The 17428-nt window shown below is 39.3% G+C and overlaps 3 protein-coding genes across 13 annotated transcripts; 2 read left to right on the forward strand and 1 right to left on the reverse strand.

Moving 5' to 3' along the window:
• The first annotated feature begins 111 nt into the window (after window positions 1–111).
• Window positions 112–3499, forward strand: LOC135141423 (conserved oligomeric Golgi complex subunit 2-like). Its single transcript, XM_064072517.1, has 7 exons — window positions 112–357; window positions 404–631; window positions 1426–1973; window positions 2025–2511; window positions 2563–3014; window positions 3062–3248; window positions 3295–3499. The coding sequence occupies exons 1-7, from the start codon at window positions 313–315 to the stop codon at window positions 3358–3360; spliced, it is 2013 nt and encodes a 670-aa protein (XP_063928587.1). The 5' UTR covers window positions 112–312; the 3' UTR covers window positions 3361–3499.
• On the reverse strand, window positions 3412–14650 carry LOC135141422 (protein unc-79 homolog). Of its 10 annotated transcripts, XM_064072515.1 has the most exons (33): window positions 13719–14226; window positions 13327–13446; window positions 13116–13277; window positions 12893–13063; window positions 12575–12844; window positions 12295–12524; window positions 12033–12247; window positions 11739–11974; window positions 11543–11684; window positions 11191–11491; window positions 10978–11140; window positions 10558–10922; window positions 10358–10510; window positions 10115–10232; window positions 9529–9850; window positions 9141–9480; window positions 8893–9094; window positions 8655–8846; window positions 8529–8612; window positions 7845–8344; window positions 6776–7793; window positions 6323–6646; window positions 5946–6270; window positions 5729–5883; window positions 5588–5682; window positions 5287–5538; window positions 5129–5239; window positions 4961–5077; window positions 4413–4750; window positions 4124–4364; window positions 3927–4067; window positions 3754–3876; window positions 3412–3708 (listed from the first exon to the last, which is right to left on the reverse strand). In XM_064072515.1, the coding sequence occupies exons 1-33, from the start codon at window positions 13819–13821 to the stop codon at window positions 3514–3516; spliced, it is 7824 nt and encodes a 2607-aa protein (XP_063928585.1). In that variant the 5' UTR covers window positions 13822–14226; the 3' UTR covers window positions 3412–3513. The 10 variants fall into 10 exon arrangements, with proteins under 10 accessions (XP_063928585.1, XP_063928579.1, XP_063928582.1 ...); XM_064072509.1 differs by having other exon boundaries at window positions 6323–7793; window positions 8496–8612; window positions 13719–14517; XM_064072512.1 differs by having other exon boundaries at window positions 11543–11974; window positions 13719–14517.
• Window positions 14651–14745: 95 nt separating this feature from the next.
• Window positions 14746–17395, forward strand: LOC135141425 (uncharacterized). Of its 2 annotated transcripts, none has more exons than XM_064072520.1 (2): window positions 14746–14858; window positions 17058–17395. In XM_064072520.1, the coding sequence occupies exons 1-2, from the start codon at window positions 14849–14851 to the stop codon at window positions 17309–17311; spliced, it is 264 nt and encodes an 87-aa protein (XP_063928590.1). In that variant the 5' UTR covers window positions 14746–14848; the 3' UTR covers window positions 17312–17395. The 2 variants fall into 2 exon arrangements, with proteins under 2 accessions (XP_063928590.1, XP_063928589.1); XM_064072519.1 differs by lacking the exon at window positions 14746–14858 and adding an exon at window positions 16683–16831.
• Window positions 17396–17428: the final 33 nt, after the last annotated feature.

Genomic DNA, 17428 nt, shown 5'->3' on the forward strand with positions numbered 1-17428 from the left:
ATAGTGAATACTCGACTTTTATTTTCCTTGTGCGTAGTTTTGAAAATTCGTCCCCTTTTAGGTGATAATTCTGGTGGAATTTGCTTGCTCCGCTGTCAAGTTGGAAAAATCTGGTGATATTTACGTCATCAGTGTTTTGCGACAATTAATTTAAAATTACGGTTTTGATACAATTTTTGCTGAACAAATTCCATAAAATGGCATAATTGCATTCCAATTAAGTCACACAACACCCACAAAGTCGATGTAAAAAAAACTGTTAATTTGAACATAACCTCAAAAACTGTCGATATAAATTTCCAAGAACTGGCGATGGATTCAGCGGAGCAAATAGTGTGGAAGGAATCCTTTTTCAAGGTATTTTCACAACTAGAAGTAACTTTTTTTTAATATTAAATTTTAGGACAATTTCAACGTTGATCACTGCCTATCAAAATACACTCTAAAATCAGACTTAGAGACCCTTCGAAGCGATTTAAAAAACTACGGTAATGAATTACACCAACAAATGGCCGAAATTTTGAAGACTGAGACCGAAGCAATTGTTAATTTGGCTGAATATTTGACAAATTTGAGCTCAAAAATCGACGATTTGTCGTTACCCATTAGTCAATTACGTGAGGAAATTAAGGTACGTTTGAAAACATTTTGGTTTAGAGTTGGCCGCGAGTCACTCGTTACGGTTGGCATGATTGACTAAAAATGACATTAAATTTAGTGTTGGGCGATTACGAATGATATAATCGAGATATCTCGATTATACCCGAATAATCGATCATTCGATTATCGTTTAGAAATCATTCGTTTATTCGATTATTCGTTTCGTTTTTCGTTTCGATTGCGCACGAGTACACGAACCGATTACGATTCGAGATTTCGAAATAATTCATTCGGATTCAGGCAACTAAGCGTGGAAAACACAAACCACCTACTAGAGTAGATAGTTTGTGGTGGAAAATAATCGAAATCATTAGGTAAATTTAATTTGTTAGGTTGGTGGTAGTGTGTTACAAGTGTGACTGATTATAACTAACTGCATAATATAATAATTTACAAACATATTGGGCCGTATGATTTCCCTTTTGTTAAGCCAATCGGTTTCTAAAATTTTGATTACAATGAGTGAGAAAAGAATTAGGATAAAAGTATATATCAAAGAGAAAAAAAAAAAAACGAACGTCTCTAAATATTAATTAAGGGAAAAGACTACGGACCACTGACAATGAAACTATTTTCAATCAATAAATAAATCGTAATTGAATGTTCGATTTAGATTTCGTCAAGCCACGCATGCGCACTGGACAATAATCGAATTTTCGAGTGATTATTCGATTATTTTAAACGATTATTTCGATTCATTCGATTAGTGAAATATGTCGATTATGCCCAACACTAATTAAATTAACCTCAAAAACATGTTTGCAGATGTTGTATGATTTGATTAAAACAGCGCAAGAAAGTTACTACGTTACGTTAGAAAGCATTAAAAATAATAACAGTAGACGCAACTATTTAAATCTGAAGTTTGGAATTATAACGTCAGCGCTGTACATCAACGAAATGATTAAATCGCACCAAGAGGATTTGTTTGATGATTCCATCATTCTAGAGAGGGCTGTGAATAAATATTCTTTCGAATTTAATTACTTGGAGGCGTTTGGGTTAGCCGCAGACATCGAGGAGATCAGTTTTGTCGGAAAAAAATTGACTGACATGGTTAATAAAATATTCCTCAAATCAGTCAAAAATCACGAACTTGATGTCATACTGAGATGTCTTAGAATGTATGATAATTTAGGAGAGCAAAAAGAAGCGGAGAAAACATATCAAGTTAATATTGTGAGACCAGCACTGAAAAATGTATTCACTGAAACATATTTAGAGACTTGTAATCAAGACGTCAACCGACTTTACGCTGAAGCGTTAGAATTCATAGACTCAAAATTAGTAATTTTGTTGGAAGTGTTGAAAAAGTAGGTACAATAATATTTATGAAAGTCTAAAACAACAGTTTGTTTTTTTAGGAGCGGCGAACTCAAATCTTTCAATTTCATTCTAAACAGCTTCTGGGTTGAAGTTGATAAACTCTCCCGTGACGGTCTTCCCTATATCACCGCTCCCGGAAATCCCGAACTGTTCCAAAAACGTTTCAAAAGCACCTGGAATTTTTTACAAAAAATTGCTGCTAAATGTGGAGAGGAAAATTTAATTTACACAAATAAGTCCTTCCAAGACCACATTAAACGGTTTAATTTACCTGTGTATTTTGAAATTCGTTTTCAACAGATTGCTGGGCAGTTTGAAAGCGACGCTATAGTGAAGGCAGGCTCTAAAGCTTATATAGGTGACAATGAAATCAAGTGTCGCTTAAAAATCACGTTAGGTTTATGGAAAGCGTTACTGCGCTCATTTAGTAATGAAGTTTTTATTAATAACTTAGCTGATCAGTTTTTAAAATTGTCAATGTTGCTATTGGCGCGGTATTTGAAGTGGTTTGACGTAGCATTAAAGGTATTGCAACTCTTGGTCGTTATTTCAAGTTTAATAGTGTGTGTGTTTTAGGAATATAATTTTTTTCCTGATGGGGGAGACGCTTGGGAAGACTTTATTATCAACTCTATTGGTGATTTAAACATTATACAAGATCGGATTGGCTTTAAGTCAGACGATTTAGAGCTAATCAGTAACACAATTTATAGTATTATGCCAACACATACAAAGTCACTACTAGTCAAAGTTTTTCAAACAAATACTAATCAAATTTGTAACACCATTTCAAAGTTACAAAATAACTTAATTGGTATTAAAAGTAGCGAAAGTTTATCGCAGTTACAAAGCGTCGCCGCCATTCCGAGACTCTACAGACGAACTAATAAAAGTGCGCCTAAAGAAGCCAGTAATTACATGGTAGAGGCGCTTCAACCGATATTAAAATTCCACAACAAATTCAAAACTAACATGAAAAACGAAGTACAAGTTATTTTAGACACAGTTGTCTTAAATAATACCAAACAGTAAGTGTTACAAGTCGGTTTCTCCGGAAGTGACTTGTGGTTTTTAGGTATCAGAGTCTGGTTGAAGACGTGTTGCGTTCCGTTTGTAAAACCGAAGAGTCACTCAGACGCTTAAAAAACAGGAATACTCAGATATCGGAAACGGTTTCTGACGCGGAAGGTTCAGACACGATGTCCGACGAGATGAAAATCCGGGAACAGATTAAACTAGACGTTTGTTATTTTGTTGACAAGGTATTCAGACTCTTTTGGGCGTATTTTTGTTGATTTTGTGTTTTAGCTTAACCCACTAGCGATGGAAAAGTCTAGAAGTACTCTAAACAAGCTTAAAACGCAGACTTGCTGACGGAAAGTAAGGGTTAGTTAAAAAAATGTCACATTTCCAAAACTGGTAAAATTCATTTGTTATTTTTAATTTATTACAACGAGTCATGTATAAATGAGTTTTGACATGTTTAAATAAATTTATCAACTGTTTTAACAAATTGCTAAACTTGGATTACAAGGAGTAGAATTGTGTTGCTGTTGATGATTGCAGTTCGATTTGGCCCATTTTGAATTGTAACCTTTGTAACCATTTCAGTAATACGGGATTATGTAAGTTCATTTTTATTTTATCGGGTAGGGTTTCTAAGTGGATGGTGGGCGGGCAATTCCGACAATTTTGTAAACGCACTTGTAGATGCCCAGGAAGCTGGAAAATTCAATCAATGGCTAGAAATAAAGATAAACTACTTACTTGTATGTGATTTGAACAAAGCACCGGTGTCCATAGAGGCAGTAATTTTGCAACGAATGTGGAGTGACATTCTAAAAGGGTTTCTAACATACTTAGAAAATGTAGACTTACTATTTCGCTCAGCTGGAAACGATTTCGTTACTATATGTTGTATAAAACACACTAGTACATACCATTTTCGATTGTTGGATTAGCTGCAGTATACACGGCGTTACTTTACCCCAGAATTCAAAAAGTATATTCATGGTAACATTGTAGGCGTCCGTTATAGGCAAGTTAGTGTGTAGGCTTTGCTCTAAGTAAACAGTCCATAGCTGAAATGACGGTATGAAATACCTGGAAACATCATGACCGAAATTTTCGTTATTACCTGACATAAAATGAAAGTGTGAAATAGGGAAGACATATGTAGGACGGACGTTTTAGGCTGTTCAGCAAATCCTGCCATTATTGTTTGAATATGGTCAGCGATCTGACAAGACGCTTCTTGTGGTATAGGTTGACTATTATTCGGACCTTGATTTCCATGTAAAGCTGTGTAAGTCAAAGATCCCAAAAGTAGCCAAGATAGCAGTCTAATATGGCCTATGCATTCTATAAATTCCCTAGGACTGAAAAAAAAAACTATATACATAGTCATGCAAAAGACACGAACTTACGATTGTTGTGACACTGAAGCATTGTAAAGCCAGGGAAAATATCGAACAACAGCTCTATTGTCACGACCATTACCCTTCGTAATTTCAAGGGCTAAATATTGAGCAACACTACATTTTATAATACCACCTAAAGTATCTTCATTTAGGCCCACATTGATACCTTTGCAGTAACTTTTCATTTTAGAAATGGTATGAAAATCTGTTAAAAATTCTAAAATGTCTCCGAGATGCATTTTCATGCATTCTGATATGCCTGTAGTGACTGTGGGGCCGTATTCCATCGATAATGAGGGACAGTCCTTGATTACTACATTTGTAGGTATTGACCCACCCACATCCTGCAAATTTATCACCAACACAACCGTAAAATCGTGTTAAACATAACACAAACATTATTATCCCCACAACACCGAAAACTTCAACACCGATTGACGCGTTTCAGCAGCTACATCACTGTTGAAACACGTTTGTTGAAACTTTCGATATTGTGAGAATAGTAACCTGTGTGTATTAGTGCCGTTTTGAAAATTCTATTGAAAATGGCTTACTTGTAAAATTAAATTAATTAACATAAGCAAATTTGAATCCGGGATTGTTGTCTTAAATTTTAAGGCTTGCACTAGTTCAAATACTACCATTCTACTTAAAATTAGTTTATCTCTTTCCTGGAAGAAACAAATGAGTTGTTTTGCACGTCACACTAATAACGAACTCACTTTTGTAAAGGCTCTATTACACAAATAGCAAATTTCAATTAAGCAACTATATTTTAATATATTAGTTTGGATAGCGTGACCCAGTACTTTTGAAAACGGTTCTAAAATCCCCTAAAACCAGTCGTTAGTGTTTTGTAGATAAATTAATTAAAATGTACCTTGAACTGTGATATTAAAGGTATTTTAAAAACTGAGACCATTATTTTTAACAGAGGCATAATATCGTCTATTGTACTTAACAAAAATAACATCCGCCTGAAGAGATTTTCAAGTTGTTGTAAAACTGTGCTCCATAGCGGCGTACTTGGACCCAGGGCTGCTTCCAAAGGCAAACAGTTTAAATAACACGCCATATTCTGAAGTATTGTAGGCAGCGTTTCAACGGGTAACGTCTTTTTAGAATTTAGAGTCTAAAACAGGAAATCATCAAGTCGAATACCACCCGTGCACGAACCCTACCTCTAACAATAATTGTAAAGGTGCTACAGGGTTCAGTTCGTTAAAATCTATTAGAGCCTGGATCACACTTTTGAAAAATTGCACTCGCACAGTTTCTACAAACACATTTTCGGTAGGTGTTCATCGTTTGAAAAATTTTACCTGACGCGTTTGTTTGAAACATTTGTGTGAAAATACCATTTGGAGCCAGTTGATGTAAAACACAACGTAAAAACTGGTGGGCCACGCTAATGGCACCTCCTGGGAGATGAATATTACTTTCACTTTGCCACGGATACATGGCATTCGTTGCTACCCTAAAACGTCTCAGTTTTACAAAAAAAAAAAAAATTATACTGTTGAGAAGAGCTTAAGTTACTTTGCTACGATACTTAATATATCTGGAAGTAAGGGTGCAGCTAGCGCTGGTTCCCTATGAATGAATGTCCCCAGAGTGACAATACAGAGCCCAATTTCTTCATCGCTGTATTCTTCTTTCACGGTTCCACATTCTGAGCACCTTTCAGTCACACATTCATCGCCAATTCGAAACGAGCTTTGCTTCATATCACTTCCCTCCAGTTTTGGAGATAACTGGGGGCTGAACCAAGCACCAGGCCGGCGAGGATCGTGGACTGAATATGAACCCATCGTAAATGGACCCACCTTGCGCATGCGTTGTCTTTGATTAATTATTGCTTCCCCTGGAAGGTAAATTAAGTAAAGTTAAACTTAAGACTGTGTAGGTTTGCTTACGCTGATTATCAACTTTGATTGTTTTGAAAAAGTGCCCGTTGTCATCGATATCACCTTGATTCGGGGGACTTTCTAAGGCCACTTGCTTTATTAGTCTTCTTGGACTGTGCGACTGCACGGTCTCTTCTTTAGTATTGTATATTTTTTCCGGTTTTTTAATTTCGAGCTTACTTAACTGAGCGTTAATCCCAAGAGCTTGACGCACTTTATCCACCAGCTGTGAAATGTCTTTAGTGTGTTGGCCTATCGGCAAGAGTCTTTCTTGGCTAGGAATTTCCAACTGGGATTCAAGTGTAGGCGACAGCATGGTTTCTCGGGACGATTCTAAAATGAATATACGCAAAATCGACGATTCGGATTGTGCGGTTTTAGCCCCGCCCACTCTCTCCCACTTAGCCTGGCGAGAGGAAGGCGGAGCGTCTAGCAACCACTCGGGTAACGTAATTGGTTTACCTGTTGGGCGAATGGCACCTATTGGTAACAAACGTTCCAATGATGGCGCCGGTAACATCGACTGATTATTCTTGAAACAATCATCACAATCAGATACTGGGGTACACACAGGGGTTATACTAGGTTCTATAACTTTTTTATGTTTCCCTAAAGGTGTAGGTTTACTAACATGTTGCGTATCTACAGAACTTAAAGCAATTTGTTTATGAAAATCGTTGTTCATGGCCTTCGCAAATTGCGACCCGTTGATCAAGTTAAGTGACGTGGTGGAATTGATTTTGGTACAGTTTTTAGTAAAATCACACGGCGATTTTGGACCTTCTTGGATCTTTTTATTGTCATAGGTCTTTACTGTTTCATCTTCACTTCCAATAATCCACGTTGGTCTTTTATTAGTAGTTCTAACTAACTGGCTGATATAACCTTCCTTTGGCGATTTAATGACGGCGCTATCTAAAGGTTCCTGAGTTCTGATGATTCCACAGATTTGCCGCCCTTGCATGTGACAGCACGTGTCGTCCATGCCTTCGTCAAAAGAATCTTGTATGCTACCATGAAGAGTACTATCGGACATATCACTTTCTGGTATTGCTATAAGTTCCGACTCGGTGTCGTCAGCGTCCATACTAAAATCTGTAATTTTTTTCAAGTTCTTTTCCCACATTTTCTCGGGCTGGATACACTGGATGGCTTCTTCCCAATGTGTTTCCATACTAGTAGTGGAAGACGGTTTTGCATATACAACTTGAGCTTTTCCACCTTTAGAACTAATAGAAACTTGAACGGATTGACCGTCGGATGAAAACATGGGGGACAAAGGGGGTGTGGTGCGTTCCGCATGTTCGTTTTCAGCACCCAAAGATGGTTGACTTACGTCACGTGATCTTGAAGGGGGTGCACCCATGATAATAGTTGCAGGGATTCTTCGACAGTGGTGGTGCTGCGAATCCAGGGTATTTAAGACAATTCGAATGAGGGACGTTAACTGCATACAATGAGGTTGTTGGTTGTACTGGTACTAAAAATGAAGATTTTTATTAGATTTGGAACGTTATACAGGGATGGGTACCTTGTAAAGTAGTACCACTAGCGCCATAAGCCAGTTTTTTCTAAAATGCGGCTCCAAGGTCCACAGACTATACGTGGGTTGTTGAAAATCGAGAGTGTTAGACATATAATAGGGCGAAGGCGCGTATTGCAAAAGAATTAGGCACGTTGGAAGAAGCAATCTTCCCATAAGGTTGTTTTGATCGAGCAGTTGCGGCAGATTTGACAAAAACACACTAAATGCCGGCGACGACCTTAGTCGTTGTGGTGGCAAATATAAACCCCTATCATTCTGACTGTAACCAAGTAGTAAATATAAGTGTCTAAGGACGATCCCCTGAATCTTCGCTAAATTTTTTTCTTCCGCTGGATATGCTTGATCTGATCTTGAAAGAAATTGTAGTAAAAGAAAAACTAACAAGTGCATCGTTTCTTTATCGGCTTCCTCTAAATCTATGACTCTTTGTAAAAAATTCAATATATTGGGATCGTCAGCCATATTGAGCGAATGCATGTGTCCATCTGGAACGAAAGCCGTTTGAACTTCTAGTTCAACGTGGAGTCGGTTAATACATGCCATGCGGCCGTAACAAAAATTATCCATTTATAAAAGAAAACAAACTTACGTACATTCATGCGGCCACTACAGCAAGACACTACATCTAGTTTCTACCTGGAATGCTGTTACTAGTGCCTAAAAACTGACCGATTCCAAAACGAGAACTTTTCCTCTTTAATATAGGTGCGGAATATTGACGACTGTATACCTTCTCTTTTGTTTCTGTAATAACTAATCCGACAGTTACGGGATTTTTTCGGGTTAATATTGTACCTTTATTTTCGTGTCTGGGTATAATAGACGCCGGCGCCGACATTGTACGTTTATAAGGCCATTTTGTTCCAAAACTAGCACTTAAAGTTTTAACAGAACTGGCAGCACTGCCATCTGATTGTGACAGAGCTTCGTGAGCTCGGTGCAACTTTCTGAGAAAAGTTTCACTGTTTAGGTCAGTATTGCGTAAATCTGGAAAAATCGGTAAGTCGGGAGGTTCCACAAGAATTCAACTCACCCCGCAGACAAGAAATATCTCCAGTTTTTTCTAAATTTATTTGGGCTTCTAGAAACAGGGTATCAAAACGGTTTAGAAAAAATTCCCAAGTCAAAATTTTTCGTTCACTTAAAGAATTATGTAACTGGTAGAGAGATTGTAGCACCATGGGTCTATCAACTATGACGGTATCAAATTGCGTTTCTAAACACATAATCAAAGACTGAAACATATAGTTAAGTACGCGTAGTACCAACGGGGATAAGTACCTTGATCGCAAAATCATGAATAGTACCGAGGTACAACGTAGCTCTTTGCGCGACATATATATTCGTGTCATCCATACTCGAAATCAAATAACAGAAGGCGTTGGCGAGAGCGGCTTGCAACGGTAAAATATTGCGTAAAGGACTCGAATCCATAAACCTAGCAATCACCGTAACTCTCTCGACAGCTGTATATCGTACACACCACTCATTACTATGAAAGGCCTCTTGAATCACTCGCCAGAATACATCTGATCCTGCTGGAAGGGTTATACAATGTAGCAACAAAGGAACTGCCTCCTGACAAATATGGGAGTGTTCCGAATTACACAACTCCCACAAACTGAAAATAGCCAATCACTTTAGTTTATCTAAAACAACTTCCGATTACTTTTTAATCAGGAGATTTTCTTGGCACCAGATAAAAAACCCTCTGTGTTCCTTCGACGCCTTCGTGCACGCGTCACCGTGCAGAATCAAGATGTTGAGGCACTGTAGCATATAGTACAAGATATCCGGTTTATCCACTTTTGGTAGCTCTTGGAGGAGTTGATGAATATACTGTAGGGGTTGTGGAAGGTCGTCTACATTAAACTTGAATTTACCGACCGAAGTTTGCCAGAAGTTGTCCAAGTCGTCGCCGGGCTCGGGTTCCACGGGCTCGTCGTTTTCGCCGATGACTTGGGGTTTGGCAATCTGCGCTGTGGCCGTCGCTGCAGAAAAAACAACCATTAGGTACAAACAAGGTATAGACGCATTTCTGCGACCACCGACAAACCACCCGTACTTAGAGCGTCTCGGGGTACGCATCACTCAGGGTTCGAACGACGACCGTACGAATGAATAGTCGGAGCAGTGTCAATACGCACACACAAACACATCGCGACTCAGTCATTGGGCACAATATTTGAAAGACCATTCGCCCGACAATATAAAAAGGTCGTTAAACAGTGGTTACAACTGGATAGAATTCGTACCGACATCCGTTTCGGACAGAGTGATGGCCCTAGCAACAGCCGAGACGACCTTCTCTGCGGGTATAATGGCGGCAAGGTCAAGTTGCTCGGAGACCGTCTCCACTGTGGCGGTCATTATCTGAAACAGACCAAAAGGGTCGAAACTATTATTTGTTCTTGCAAAGTGTTGCGGGGATGACTGATATGTAATGAAACCTCAAACGAAAATTCATGATTTTCGCTTGAGAATACTATTCTTCGTACAGAACACACGTGTGGCATATGAACTAGAACTCCTCCTACAGAATGCACTTCTGGAATGGGCATGTTGAGAACTACATCAGATTTTGATTCTTTCTTATCGCTCTCTGGTGGGCTCTTCCGGCTGTGCTCGTCCCAGGTGTCTTCTAGGGGTGGCTGCAAGCACAAATTACTTCTGGTGTGCGTCGGAGGACCCAACTTACATCTGGTGGATGCGCCGGGTATATAGGCGAAAGGTACTTGATGAGCTGGAGCGAGAGCTGGTGCCACATAATGCTGGACTCGCAGTAGCTGCATTCCGACTTCGAAGTGCAGGTGTGGTTCCCGATCCAGGCGGCGGTGATCATACATTTCAAGAGCCAGCAGACGTCTTTACATAGCGAAGAGTTCAATCCCGTGTGCTTGTCGATGTCTTGCAGTTCCATTTGCTTAAGTAAGATGTCCAACATGAGTATGCAACAAAAAAGGTTATGCTCTGCGTCTGTTTCGAATTCGGGTTGTTGTGAAAAACGGTTTTCGTCATCTGAAAATGATGTCTTGACTGAATCGCAGTCTTCGATTACAGGTGCTACAAGAGCCAAGATGGAGGTGCAATTAAAAGTGCAGACACCTAAACTACTTACAAATTGAGCCACGTTTTGGTCCCTCATTTACTTCGAGATGTTCGTGATATTGGATGGCTTTTTCGGCGTTTTCGTCCGTTCCTCCTTTCATGTACGTGACGCCGTCGCCGAAGATCGCGAAGAGAAGATGTAGAGGAATGATGATTTCTAGCATGGTTAGGGTCTGGAATGGTGTAAGTTAGAAGAGGTTCGGAGGTGTTTTGGGGAGTTTACTTGTAACCAGTGCAAGGCTTGCTCTTGGACTTTGGCGCTGGTCTTCTGGAATCTTCCCGCGACGAACTGGTACATCTTTTTCGCGTCGAAACCCAAAGGGCTCATGTCAGTGTCGAGGATTTTGCTGAGGATGATTCGGAGTTCTGTGAGTTCTTTTTCGGGGACGTCGTTAACGATGGCTTCCATCCAGTGCGGCATTACATAATCCCATATTTCTTGCGTTATTACTTCGTAGGGTACTAGGCAAAATAGGCGATTGAGACCATCTTTAAGATGTGACGTTCGTGAGGCTAAAGTATCCCTGAAATACACACAGTTGGAGTATTTGAAATTTTCACGAGTTCGGTCGTACCAGTGCCCTCCAATCCGGGCGTACTCAGGAGGATGGGGTAAAAGACACGAAATAAAAAGTTTATAGTGGGTTTTGCTGATATCTCTCAGCCAACCACATACATTTTCAGTCTTTAATTTCTCTAAGGTACTTTCTTCCTGGCCTGTACAAAATGCAAGATAGTAGTTACATAGATTTTGAACGACACTCATTTTACCATCATATGAATATGCAGTCATATGAAACCAATGGAAAAGCATTGCTAAAAGCCGCCCTAATACTTCTGTAGGTGTATTGTCTGTTGGGGTACATCTCCCCACCAACAACCAAACACCATATCTACCTAAAAGCTGTCTTTCCTCTACCGTTATGTTATCAACAGCCGGTATCGGAGCTTTACCCTCCACGTTTTCCTTTGTTTCTACCGTCGGGATTTTTGCCTCTTTTAACAAACTGGAAATGAAACTTGAGTCACATCCGACTTCTATTTACGTATTCCCGGTTATCGTACCTCACAATCGCCTCCACCATGTACGTTTGCATCTCTGCATCCATACTCCACGTGGGTGGTAAGCTCCTGTGAACAACGTGGTCGCCTCCTCTTCTGTTATTATGGCGATTATTGTGGCACTGCTCGCAGTATCTAATCGGATGATTACCATTGTAACTAGCACATTCAGTCGAAAAACATATCGAAATGGCGGATTTGTCCGTCGACCGACAATTCTACAACAGTGAGTTACCACGACACCGATTACGTTCATTGGACTTACTTTGTTCTCACAAATCATAGACACCTGTTGCATAGGATGCAGAATATCGAAAAACATCTGGTTGGGGTGTTCTCGATGGATTTCGTTTGCACATTCGATGCACAAATAAAGAGGGGGTGGGGTGTCGTTGGCGAAGGTGATGGAGATGCAATGGTCGTAACAAACTTTGGCGGCTTCAGCGTTTCCTGCGTTCGGGCACATGTCTCTCTGGCAAACGAAAGGCGTTGGATCTAAAGAGCTACCCGATTACGGCGGATAAAACACACGGGGCTGATTTTACCTGCGAATTTACAAATAAGGTTCTTGCGATCGAATAAATTAGCATTAAACGTAGGCCAATAATAAAACAGAAGTCTGGCTGCGGAGGATCGTGCTGTTGATGTTCCGTAAGCTATCACACTCAAAATATCCTTCAAAATGTTCTGCTTGAGGGTCATCAGGCATTCGAGGAGTTGACAGTGGTGGGCAGGGTTTCCCGAGTATTGAAACACCATCATGATGACTGCGGACACGGACTGACAGATCTCTTGGTCCTTGTCGTTGTGTCGAGCTAAAAAACAATTGTGAGGTTTGGACGTGACAGTGACGCGGCTATTACGTATAGTGAAAGGAAGAATGTAGAAACACAAGGAGTTGACGATGTCTTGATGGAGACTGCTGGGTAGGACTGCTATCGACGATGCTGTCAAGTAAGGCAAATTATCGATCAAATCATGTTCTAAGAAAGGCAAGAGACATCCGAGGCATTGGAGAGTAGCTTGTCCGAAGGCTGAAACAAGGACGATGACGTAAACGTCGTTACGGTTGTTTCGGGCTCTTACAGTGAATTCCGTATTGGATGAGTGGTGCAACTTCGATTAAAGGAATGAGTGAATTGTAGAGTCCTTTGTAGTCTAAGCTCGGGAAAAGTCCCATGCGGATCGAATCCATATCTGGATTCTTCAAGAGATCGAAAGGCGAGTTGGGTACATCTTTGAGAACGGCTGAAATTGGATTCGGTGTAGCTGCGTTTGGTGGTCCTGCGGGACTTACTTAGGAGCGTTTGTGAGAAATATTTGATGGTGTTTGCTATGTCAACCCCCGAAGGAGGAGGCATAACGCCCTGCATGAGACGCAGTTGGTAGTCATATAAGCTGCGTATTTTGGCTGTAACTAATGTAGGGATTTAAAAGATGACAACGCGTTGATTGGTTGGCACCGACAAGAAACGAACCATTCCAAAATATGGACTTGTTTTTTTTTGAGATATTAGAGAGAGAAGTGAAGGAAAAAAGTGTCGTCTGATTAAAATCTCATATTTTGGAGAGTCTAGCGCCCGACGGACAAGTGGTGTTCTGGTCAGTGCCAATGATTACGGGTGAGCACATCAATATTTACAGACACACTGTGAAGAACAACAACATAGAAGGTATAAAGTTGCTTACATGCAGCAGCACGAGTACCCATGTTGACAATGCAGTCACAATAATCAAACGCAAGGGAAACACTGAGGTCACATTGTTTAAAACGTGCGGGAATCTTCAACATGGGGGCAGCTTCGTTATCCCATTACAAATCAATAGTGGTAGAAAATAAGGGACAACTGAAGGATTCTACAAGAACAGAGGGACATAGACACGTGGCTAGGCCCCAGCAATCCCAGCATCCTCTCCTATAGGAGATCGATAGCATCCTGACACCCGACACTCGCGCGCGCTAAAAATACGATTGCTACTTACAATTAGCACTTACATCGCATATTTATATAAGAGCGCATATTTAATAGATCTGTCGTGAACATCAGTCTAAATTTGAGGAGAAGCACTGAACATCAGCGGTCTTAGTTCGCAACCAATCGATATATCTTCATCAATAGGTTCTCTCCCAGAGTTGCGCCTTTAACCGAATCCGGCACTATTTGAGAGCTACTTTAAAACACGAATTTACTTAAAACTAAAACCAAAACCTGTCAACAACACATACAATCTAGCACTTGATGAACTACTCGTTTGAAACATTGAAATGAACAAAACCCAAATAAACACTTCTTCTACCTCCCCTTGTACTATACATATATCCAGTTGGTCTCAACAGTGGTAAAACAATAATTACATCAATCAGTTATGCTTCAGCTCCGTAAGCAAATATGACCAACAACAATTTTTCATAGAAGAAGAGAAAAGGTGTCACACAAATTTCGACAACGATTAGTGCAAAATCAAAAGAAAAACAGCTAGTTATCCTGGCGGGCAACTTACACCAAAATTTATTTATAAATTCACGAATAATTTTGTTCAGTTTTTCGCACTAAAATATATGAGAATATTAGCACTAAATTTGCGCAAAAACAACCTATTTTCTCTAAAAATTTAAGCAAAATAGTCCGGTAAACACTGAAATCATCGGGGATGTGTCTGCAAGCGTGCGCAACTTTCAGACGAGGGTGGGTCTTTCATCTTTTCGATCCGTCCATCATCCAGTTTCCCCAGATTCCCACGAATCGTTTGGTCCAGTTCTAATGTTCATGCTGTCAAATCAATAATGACAACATCACGGGGTTGACAGACGCATCAAAATGGACACAGGTATGACTACAACCCTATTTTTACATAGTTTTGCCAAAATCCTCACGCCGCATCCATTTTTTCTCAAAAAATTCGTTTCGTCATTTCCCCCCTTTTTGTATCTCAAAAAGTTGACGTATTTGCCAAATCAAGGAAATTTATGCTAAAATATGCTCGTTTTAAACCTACATGCTCCTAACACCCCTAGAAGAAGCCGGTATTGATTTATCATCCGTCAGATGCCGACGGCAATTAAAGCAAACAGTGTTTTCTTACGCCTTTATTTGCAAATAATACAACATAACATATTTATGACGGAAAAAGTTATACTAAAACAAAAAGTTGTAACTTATAATATACCGACTATTACATTAATCTGAAATATTTCTGGTGTGTTCTAAGTAACGAAAAACCCGAACTGTTTTTATAGTCTCGATTAATAATCTCACTCTTGACGTCACTGCCCCCACTAGCTAATAATACAACAAGTGGTCAAAGTGGTACATCTCTTTTTACTTGCCAAACGTACACTAAAGCAGTATCGTGTAAATTTAATATTTTTTCGGCGTTTCATAACTTCTAAAATATGAAAAGTAAGTGCCCATTTCCATCTACAAGCTCCGAAATTAAAATTTGTGGTGAAACATATAAAAAAAACGTGGAGATGATCCAACCAAATTTTTGCAAAATACTATTTGATATTATTGTGATTAAACATCTATGCATTAGTTATTTTCTATTGCTAGTCTTTTAAATGTCGGTGGTGTAATAGTGGTTCAATGAAAAAAAGGTTCACGGCTAAATTTATCACATTTGACGTTTCCACCTAATATGGTCATTTAAAACTTGGATCGTTTATTCTCGTTTCTAAGCTTAAAATGTATTCTATTTTTATCAAACTGTTCGTTACCATTCGCACTTGGGTGGTTTTAAAGTTACTATTGCGGATCTTACTCTATTTACAAATCGATAGCTCTGATGTTTACCTTATACATCAACTTCCATGAATCCATGACTTACCTACGCTTCCACGAACATTTTTCATTATTTTAAAGCAATACCAAGAAATAGCTTCATGTTCCTTCTTTCATTATTGATACACTCCGCAGTGCGTACGCGAAAGATAGAATCAGAAAATGTAAGATAAGCGACAGTTTAAGCAAAAATAGCTTTGAGCCCTCTGACATACATTTACATAAAAAGTGCACATAGAAATAATAAACAATAAACTACGGTTGATAATTTAGATCACTCGCCCACTTTTCTAAATGGACCGATCTCTGTTGTTATTTAATCATTTTAAGTTTACCTTGAATGTAATTCTCGCCTCTGTGTTCTCTTTGATCCAGTTAATACTTTTTTAAAGTCGGTGTCATTAATATTGCAGCTGTCAGTTCTCACTTCTCAGTATTCTCTGTTTAAAATCGAACGGACGAAATGACGTCACAGACTCCTTGTGTCATTATTATTATAATTTATTATTGTTTAAGTAGCTAAACAAAATAATCGTTCGTTTATGGTCATCGTCCGATTTCGCCTCAATTTAGAATCGTCGCAAGAACCTTCACAAACCAGACATCGACAGATTTAGAATATCCAGTTAAAAATAATTGCGGCCGGCTGTCATACAATGCCTGTCCTTTCATTTTTCGTGCGTTGAACCTCTTGAGATTTTTTTCGACTGAACCACCCACTAGTCACAAGTGAGATGATTAAAGTGATTTATCGATTTTTACCTGAGAAATTTTGAAGTACACAAGTCATTTCTAATTGTAGAAGTTCTTCAGCAAAATTTGTGAGTCATGAGAAACCTACAGTTGATTTATATTCGTTCTTTGGTACATATTATGTTCTTAGTCATTTTATTATTCTTTTTAAAATTGTCGTACTAAAGAAAGTGAAAGTGGTCAACAACCTCTTTCTCGGTGAAGTAATGTATATTCTCTACCGTGACGCTAGTGAGAAAACATTTTGGACCTTTTGCTCCACTCGAGGTGATGTCATCGGGTCATCGCCGACTCATGCGGCAGGAATATTCCGAGAATACCTGTCTGAATTCCTGCTGTGTGTATATTTAGTTGTCTACGTTCCACGAATTGTGACGAAATTCCGGTGGGGTGTATGTGTAGTTGCCTATGTTGTGGAATTCGCGGAATCAATTCCTGCTGCGTGTATTTGCAGTTGCCTATGCATATATATATAATTATTATTTTTTTGCAGAGCCGACGGGAGATACCGTCGATGAATTGCGGCAGAGATTGAATAATATGAAGAGATTGATGGCCGAGAGGCAAAGAGCTGGGGAATTGGACGAAGGGAGAAGGTCACACGCTGTTGGAATAATTGATGGAAGTTTTCTTAGTGTAGTTTTTGGCATAGCGTTATTAGTTATTATAACGGTTAGTGTGTACGCTTTTTATAATTTGTACAACGCTATTTTAAAAAAGTTCCCTTCGCACCACGAGGAACTGTAAACGGGGTCCTTTTGTTCGATTTTGTATCAGTTTTATACGTAAATTTGTACTATTTGTAATTTTCTTATTAAAATTGGAAACCTTGGTTAGAAGTATGTCTGGGGGGTAAATAAAACA

Source organism: Zophobas morio, unplaced genomic scaffold (assembly GCF_036711695.1).
Source record: "Zophobas morio isolate AGI-343-1 ecotype UQ-CSIRO unplaced genomic scaffold, CSIRO_AGI_Zmor_V1 ptg000044l, whole genome shotgun sequence".
Classification (NCBI taxonomy): Eukaryota; Metazoa; Arthropoda; class Insecta; order Coleoptera; family Tenebrionidae; genus Zophobas; species Zophobas morio.